At 45.7% G+C, this 8,214-nt stretch overlaps 1 protein-coding gene and 1 pseudogene across 1 annotated transcript; both read right to left on the reverse strand.

Moving 5' to 3' along the window:
* Positions 1-4,309: 4,309 nt before the first annotated feature.
* Positions 4,310-5,316, reverse strand: LOC102260996 (annotated as a pseudogene).
* Positions 5,317-5,400: 84 nt separating this feature from the next.
* On the reverse strand, positions 5,401-7,636 carry NDUFB11 (NADH dehydrogenase (ubiquinone) 1 beta subcomplex, 11, 17.3kDa). The gene is made up of 3 exons (XM_005870995.2): positions 7,388-7,636; positions 5,771-5,901; positions 5,401-5,597 (listed from the first exon to the last, which is right to left on the reverse strand). The coding sequence occupies exons 1-3, from the start codon at positions 7,592-7,594 to the stop codon at positions 5,474-5,476; spliced, it is 462 nt and encodes a 153-aa protein (XP_005871057.1). The 5' UTR covers positions 7,595-7,636; the 3' UTR covers positions 5,401-5,473.
* Between the last annotated feature and the right edge of the window lie 578 nt (positions 7,637-8,214).

Raw genomic sequence — 8,214 nt, forward strand, 5'->3', positions numbered from 1 at the left:
TAGGGAAAACAAAAAACCTGGGGCGGGTCCAAAACACTTTCAAAAATGAAGTCAAAGCGCCCGCTATTTTGTTGTTCACTTGTCGCCCTTAGGGATTGGCTTTCATTCCGACCGCCCAAGTTGAATCTTGGCGTGGGAACTTTATCCGCGTATGCGCATGTGTGTGACTTTTTAAAAATATATTTAAATTGTCTGTAATTGTGTTTTCTGTAAGAGTACGTAATACAACTCTAGTTTTAAAAGTAAAAAATAAATGTAGTAAAAATAACCATAACTAGTAATCTATTATTGGTTGCACAATATAAAAAAATAAGAACTTTATCAATAACCTAAATTGTGATGGGGGTGAGTAAAAGTGTAGAGTTTAGGAATACTATTGAAGTTGTTGTTATCAATTTAAAATAGGATGTTATAATGTAAAATACTTGAAGCTTCATGGTAACCACAACAACAACAACACAAAAAACCTGTGGTAATTATACAAAAGAACATGAAAAAGATGTCAAAGCATACTGATACCAAAATACCTCAAAACACACAAAAAAAGACAGCAGCAAAACAATAACAACACACAAAAACAAACAAACAAAAGACAGCAGCAGAAGAAAGAAGAAACAACAGATCTACAAACCAGCCAGAAAACAATTACCAAAATAGCAAGAGTAACTCCTTACCTATCAATAATTACTTTATACTTAGATTAATTCTCCAATTGCAAGACATAGAAGGGCTAAATGAATTTTTTTAAAAACAAAACACCAAGAGCCAACAATATGCTGCCTACAAGAGACTCATTACAGTTGTTTGTATGGCAAATAATACAATAATAATTCAAGAATAAACTGCTGCACATACAGCTGTAAACCTACTCTTGCCCTACAATGTATAGACTGAGGGTGAAGCGATGGGAAAAAATATTTCAAGCAAATGGTAGTGGGGGAAACGCAAGTGCAGCTATACTTACATCAGACAAAATAGACTTTCAACTAAAAATGGTAAATTTTATTAATCAAAACTCTTTTTCAGGGTCAGATCCCAAACTGACCCACCTGAGCTTGTTTTTCAAAATGAAAGCTTCCCCCAAAGAGGCCACTTTGTAGGGTGAGTGGAATTTTCTGGAAAGGGGAGAAACTGGATTCCGTGTAAGAAAAATGGTGGCCCAGAAGCTGGATAGTGTGTGTAGAGAGTATTTTTCTTTAAAATGGAATCTGTTTGAATCTACCCCCTCCCCCCTCACACCAGTCCTGCCCCATCTTGATGGGTTTAGGGTTTCTGAAGAACTCCTGCCTCCTCCCCTTCCTTCCCTCTTTCTCTCCTTTTATCTCTCTTACTCCTTCTTTCTCCTCCTCCTTCCTCTCCCTGTGTCTCTCTCATTAAAATAACGACCCAGTTTATTTTTTGTTTAATTCCTGGCAGCATGACCACAATTAAAAGGACAACACACCCACTGCAGTTTGTGTGTGCTGTGGAGGGAAAAAACTCAACAATAAATGTAGAGAATGAATAGTAAGGGGGTGGAACTTCAAATAAGGAACTCCTTTTTGAGAAGCTGATATTTAGCAAAAACTTGAAGGAGACGAGGGAGGCGAGAATAAAAAGACAAGGCTGGCGTGCCTCTGATTGACACCTCGTGGCATCATCAATGGCTGTTCTTTTCCTAAACTTCAGCTGAGACCTGGCCCAGAGTTCCCCAGACCCTCTCTACATTTGAGATGACTGACTGCCAGAATCCTGCAGCTTTTCTGACTACTACTAAAGGCCCCACCTGGCCTAAGTAGGTTTACAAACCTTGTCTTCAGAAGCCACCACTTTCAATCCCGGGCCCCAAACGCCTCTGTAGTGACTGTCAGGTTCCCAAAACCACCCTCCACTCCGAATGCACAATCGGGACATCCACAAAACCATGATTACCATGATTTCATTTTTAGGGCGATTATTTAAGAACTTCCATGGACACTACATTCATGTTAATGAGGATTCATCCCACCAATATTTATAAACACCTAATCTGTGACAGGCAATGTTATAAGCACTCTCAGATTAACATTTTTAAAAAAATATATTTTTATTGATTTCAGAGAGGAAGAGAGAAGGAGAGAGAGAAACATCAATGATGAGAGAGAATCATTGATTGGCTGCCTCCTGCACGCCCCCTACTGGGGATTGAGCCCACAAACCAGGCATGTGCCCTTGACTGGAATCGAACCTGGGACCCTTCAATCCGCAGGCCAACGCTCTATCCACTGAGCCAGACCAGCCAGGGCTCAGGTGAATTTTTATTGAGAAAGTTTGCCCTCGAGTGAATCCTGAACCAATTTAATTCCTTCTTCAATGCCACACAGTGGCCAATTTTCGCCATTTTCATTTTTCTGAAGTTGTTTTCAGTGGGATGAATCATTTTCAGGTTAATTTTTACAGTGATGATTCCATCCATGCATCAATTTTCTTGTCTGGATTATATTTCAACAGTAATAACTTTGTCCCAGATATCTCCTTGGCCTCAGGCTGCTCCCTGAACTGCTCAAGCAATTCTTGCTTCAGGGCCTATACAGGGCGTTCCCTCTCCCAGAAATGCTCTTCCATCTGTGTATCTCATCTCTCACTTTCTTCACAGTCTTTTCCCCTCAAAAAAAAAAAATCACTTTTCAACGAGACCTAAGCTGACAACCCTATTTAAATACAAGTTTCTCCCACCCTACATGCCTGATCCTCTTTACTGGCTTTAGTGTTCACTTAATGCAAACAATGCAATTGGTTGCCTTGTTTATCATCTGTTTCCCTCTGCTAGAATATAAGCTCCTTGAGGGTGGGAAGTTTTTTTAATATATATTTTATTGATTTGAGAGAGGGAGACAGAGAGAAAGAAAAATCAATGATGAGAGGGAATCATTGATCGGCTGCCCCCTGCCCGCCCCCCCCCCCCACTGGGGATCAAGCCTGCAAGCATGTGCCCTTGACCAGAATTGAACCTGGGACCCTTCACTCCGCAGGCTGATGCTCTATCCAGAGCCAAACCGGCTAGGGCAGGGTAGGAAGTTTTTAATCTTTTTTCCCTGCTGTGTCCCTACTGCCTATGAAAGCGCCTGGTAGTAGGCACTCAATATTTGTCGACTAGCTTTCCTGTCATTCTGAACTTTATTTGTGGCTAGTTTTCATCAAGTCTAATATTTCAGGATCAAAATTTGCAGGTTCATGTTTTGTTGGCAACATAGGATCCTTCCATCAGTTCTCCCTCAACATATTTCAAAGTTCACAGTTCTAGCTGTTGGTTTATTCTGCAGTGTGTATGTCTATCAGTAATAGTCATTGTGAAGCTGGTAAGAGTTCGTTTTTATTTCCTGGATGATCCATGGGAAAAACTGTAAGCAATCTCCATCTAGGATTGTCTAAGATGAGCTTTGCTAAGTTGGGTTTTTGGTAAGTTTCTGGTCAACTTTGTGTAGTGTGTAAAATATAAACTCCTAACCACAGCCCATGGGGCCTTAGGGATATGGCCTATGACCACCTCTATAACCTCATCTCTAGCCACTCTTTTCCTGGCAGATTCCAGTAATCCTAACATTCCAGCCAGCCAGCCTTCTGGTGGAACTTACCTGTTTCTGTGCTGTGTACTCTCAGTCTTACCTATCACCTTAAGGTAAACCTCCTGAGAACTGAGAATATATTAGTTCGGGTTCCTCCAGAAGCAGACCCTGAGACAAGGATTGAAGTCAAGTAGTTTATTTGTCTTGTTCACTGAGCCTTGCACATAATAAAGGCTCTATTCAATTGAAGGGTGAAGGTGTTTATCTGTTATGTTGCTGGAGCAAAGCTGGGTCTAAAATGTCAAGGTTCAATGCACCAAGAGGTTGCAGTTCGATTCCAGGTCAGGGCATGTGCTGGGGTTTCAGGCTCGATCTTGCTGGGGGCTGTGTAGGAGGCAGCCAATCGATATTTCTTTCTCTCTCTCTCTCTCTCTCTCTCTCTCTCTCTCTCTCTCTCCCTCTCTAAAATTCAATAAAAGAAGTATTTAAAAATATCATGGTTCAAATATCCTTGGGGTCAAACAGTAGGGTGAAAACATTATATTTTTCTCTGACCACTCTTACCGGCCACCACACCCACCCTGGGAAATTCCTGAGGACAGAGATCCTGGTGTCTGTCGGTGCCTGGCACACTGTCAGGGCTTGGCACACAGGAGGAACTCAACTCCCACCCCTTCATCCCAATGTGGTCCTTACAAGGCCAGTTGTTTAGCAAAATGGCTACTATGAGAAAGATGGAGAATGTTGAGCGATGGTAACGAGGTACCACTTACGAAAGGGGGAAGTGTACTTAGGAAAACTGGCATGCTTTACTAAGGCCATCACCTGTCTACCCCAGGATAGCAATTCCGTTCCCAGATATATGCCCAAGAGAAACGAGTGCATATGTCCATCAAAAGATGTTCACAGAATAATTTTTTTCTCAGTCTTTTTATTATAGTACATGGGCTGGGACTGATGGGATGGAGTAGATGTGGGCAACCATTGCTCTGATTAGCATCAAATGCCTATCCCGATAGCCATGAATGTGCCAAAGGTGCCACCACTTGCCATCGCAGCTTTCCTGAGGCCATTAGCTTCTGACCCCACATTCCGATCCTGAGACAGAAAAAGGTGCCAGAGTGCCCCAGCCACCATGCCCATGGTGCAACCCATCACCAAGCCCATCTTTGCTCGGTCAAAGCAGCTTGGCTGGGACTGTCCATAGGGACCCATGGCCACTGGCATCTCCCTTATGGCCTCAGTCACTCCAAGAATTATTCTTAATAGCCCGAGACAGAGAAGTGCCCAAATACCCACTGACACTAGAATGGATGAAGTGTAGTCTATTCACACAATGGAAGAGAGCACAGCCATGAGGATGGACAAACTACTGACCATGTAACAATGTGGACCTGTCTCACAAACATAGCGCTAAATGAAAGAAGTCAGATGCAAAAATGTCTCCCTGCACTTACATGAAGTATTGAACTAGACAAATGAACCTGCACTGTTACAAGTTGGGAGAGTGTTTACCCTTGGGGCGGGGAGGGTGGACCTGAAGGAAGTTCCTGGAGACAGAGGCGCTGTGGAAGAAGATTGAAGTGCCAGACAGGTGAGTGAAGAAGCCATCTTGGATGTCCAGCCCAGTTGAGCTTTCAAATGAATCCAGCCCCAGCCACCATCTGACCCCAAGAAGAACCACCTCACTGAGCGCAGTCAAGCATAGGACCATGAAAGACAATATTAAATTGTCATTTAAGCCACTAAGTTTTAGGATGCTTGTTACACAGCAATAGATAACCAAACACCCAGGAAAGGCTGCAGTGGCCCTCTTAAGGTCTGACACCCCCCACTCCCACAACCCCCTCACAACAAAATTAACACCAGCCAGTCATATTTTTCAGTCCCTTTAATAAGGTGCTCCATGGAGAGGGCAGAGTGGCAGGCAGAGGGTAGAGAAGATCCAATCAGTCCTCATCTGGCAGCTGGATCTTGCTGGGGTCAAAACGGTTGGATTCCATGATGGGAAGACCATGGGCCTCTCGGTATTTTACAAGCTTTTCAGCTTCCCGGCGGGCCCACTCATGCATCCTGGAGGCAGCAACATGGGGGAGGGGAGACATGAGGAAGCCTCACTGGACATTAATCCCCACCTTAGCTCCCCATTCCTCAACGTACAGGACAGGACTCCTGGCAGAGTCCCCTTCGACTTCCACCCCTCCTTCTGCCCCCACCCATCCCATTCTCTTGGACATCCCATGAACCTGTAGTCAGGCAGATAAGCCACAAAGGTGGTGCCAAAGACCAAGACGATGGAGAAGCCAAAGAAGAAGACGGCCCGCATGTTCCAGACATCCACAACAGGGTCCTTGTCGTAGCCATGAGAGTCGGGGTTCTGTGGAAGGAGAAGAGGTCAATGAGGGCTTCCTGCTGCTCCACAAAGCCTTATGCTGGCCCTGCATAAGCTGGTCTCCAATTTCACCTCGAACCAGTCTCCCCTCACTCCCTAAATTCCTCTCTTTCTGTCCTTAGGACTTGTCAAGCTCCTTCCCACTACAGGGCCTTTGCACTTACTGCTCCCTCTGCCTGGAAAGCTTTTCCCCCAGGCAGGCTTGGCTGGATCTGCCTCCTCATTCAAAGTTTTGGCTTCTCATCTTCTCTGAAGAGGCATTCCCTAGTCACCTTGTCTATTAAGTTGAACTATTGGAAAGTACAATTTTCTTTGGTCAAAAATGGTTGAATATTGGCCATTTCCTATGGTTCAACCTAATAAAATTACCCCCTACCCCTAAGTCACTCTCAATCCATTTATCCTGCTTAACATTCTTTCTAGCATTTATTAGTTTACCAAAGTAGCATCCCACAGATCCTGTATATCATATTATCTTATGTTACCAATTACATGTTCTATATTACCATTTTCAGGTATTTTACATATTTATCCTCTGTGTTTCCCACTATCATATAAGCTCTATAAGAGCAAGGGCTTTATCTGATTTCTACACTGCTGGACCCCCAGGGCCCTGAACTGTGCCTGGCATCCAGTAGGCCCTCAATACATATTTACAGAATGAATGGATGAATGAATGAGCATCCTATATATCCAAGTCCCTCAACCAGAGATTAATATTGATGAAGTACCTCTTATGTGACAGGCCTTTTCACATACACAGACTTCACAATATCCCCGTGAGTTGGAAAATGGCAATAATAAGTAACACCTTCTAAATGCTGAGTACTTACTAAGTGCCAGATGCTGTTCTGAGCATTTCAACTCATTTAATTATACAATGCAGGTTTAGTATTTTTAAAAAGGTGTCCTAATACTTTTCCCATTTTACAAAGAAACTGAGGCACTAAGGGGTTAAGTTACTTCCCAAGGTCACTTAGGTGAGTAACTGCCAGGGCCTGTATTCCAACCCAGGCATTCTGATTTCAGAGCCTCTGCTATCACACAGCACAGAACTGGGAGACCTAAGTTCAAATGTGTCCTGCCGCACATTCAGTTATGCGAACTTGGGCAAGTCACTTGGCATCTCTGTGCTTGTTTCCTCATCTGTACAGTGAGGATACTAACAGGACCTAAGAGACAGGGTTGTTTGGAGGATCAGATAAGTTAATGCATGTAACATGTTTAAAAGACTAGCACCGCAAAAGCGTCCTATCAGGTTTGATACCTTTCTGCAAAATAAGGTCAGTCTCGCCTCTGGCTCTGAACCGAAGATAACACGGGGAATTGAGGAGAATAAGTCACGCAAAATACCCAAGTCTTCGAGGGTTTACCAGTTGCGCAATCCTCAACCGCCTAAGAAAGTCCTCTACGGCGCCCCGTCCGCCGGCCCCCGATTGACCCTACCGGCGTCCCGTTTCCCCTCTCTCACCTTCTCATAGAGGTTTTCGTCCTCGGGTTCTGGGTCCTCCTGCCAGTGCACTGTCCGTTCCGGCGCCCGCTTTCCCACCGCAGCGGACGGAGCGATGACAGCCCTAGCAGAGCTGGATTCCCAGCGAACCGGGGCAGCCAGGCGCCCTCGCGTTGCCGCTGCTGCCAAAAGGCGGCGAGCATACAAACCTAACAGTCCGGGCGCCATGACAGACGGTTGGGCAGGCTCTCAGGGGCGGAGACGGAAATGGAACTCTGCGCAGCCGCAGTGGACCCAGGCGCGCTGCTTGTCGCTCCGCCCCCTTCGCACGAAATAGGTCCCAGTCCGTCTAGTGTTCTCACGTGACTTAAGGCACTGAGCTGCCCTCTCTCCTCCCTGTGGCACAGCCTCATTAGAGCAACCATTTCCTGATTGTCTCGGTTAAAGCTATGGGAGTTGTGCCCGAGCAGCCTGTCAGGTCTGCTCCTTTCCCTGGTGAGAAGAAAGCGATGACATTTGGGGTGGGTGGGTGCAATTCCCAGCCAATCGCACCGGGTTTCCCTTGCCCTCCGTGCAAGAGGCAGAGCTTCCGCTTGGCTTTCATCTTTGAAGGAAGCTAAGCGTCTAAAAAGCGGGCCTCGCCCGATTGGCCAATAACTACTCCTCTTCTCCACTAGCAGGCGTTCGCACGGGGCTGGGGGCCGGGGAGGTGGCAGTCGCTTGCCAATGAGAGCAGCCAGGGGCTGGCCGATGGCGGAGGGCGACCAATAGACGCGGCCAGCCAGAGCGCGCTCCCTCAGTAGGTGGATGGTGGTCGGAGCGCCGGCTCCCTGCTCCTGGTCGCCATT

Source organism: Myotis brandtii, unplaced genomic scaffold (assembly GCF_000412655.1).
Source record: "Myotis brandtii unplaced genomic scaffold, ASM41265v1 scaffold327, whole genome shotgun sequence".
Lineage (NCBI taxonomy): Eukaryota > Metazoa > Chordata > Mammalia > Chiroptera > Vespertilionidae > Myotis > Myotis brandtii.

Coding starts and splice junctions, on each gene's coding strand:
- NDUFB11 (XM_005870995.2), bottom strand. CDS start 7,594: ATGGCGCCCGGACTGTTAGGTTTGTATGCTCGCCGCCTTTTGGCAGCA. Junction 5,902..7,387: donor ACGAAAACCTCTATGAGAAG/GTGAGAGAGGGG, acceptor CTCCTTCCACAG/AACCCCGACTCTCATGGCTA. Junction 5,598..5,770: donor GCTTATCTGCCTGACTACAG/GTTCATGGGATG, acceptor TGCTGCCTCCAG/GATGCATGAGTGGGCCCGCC.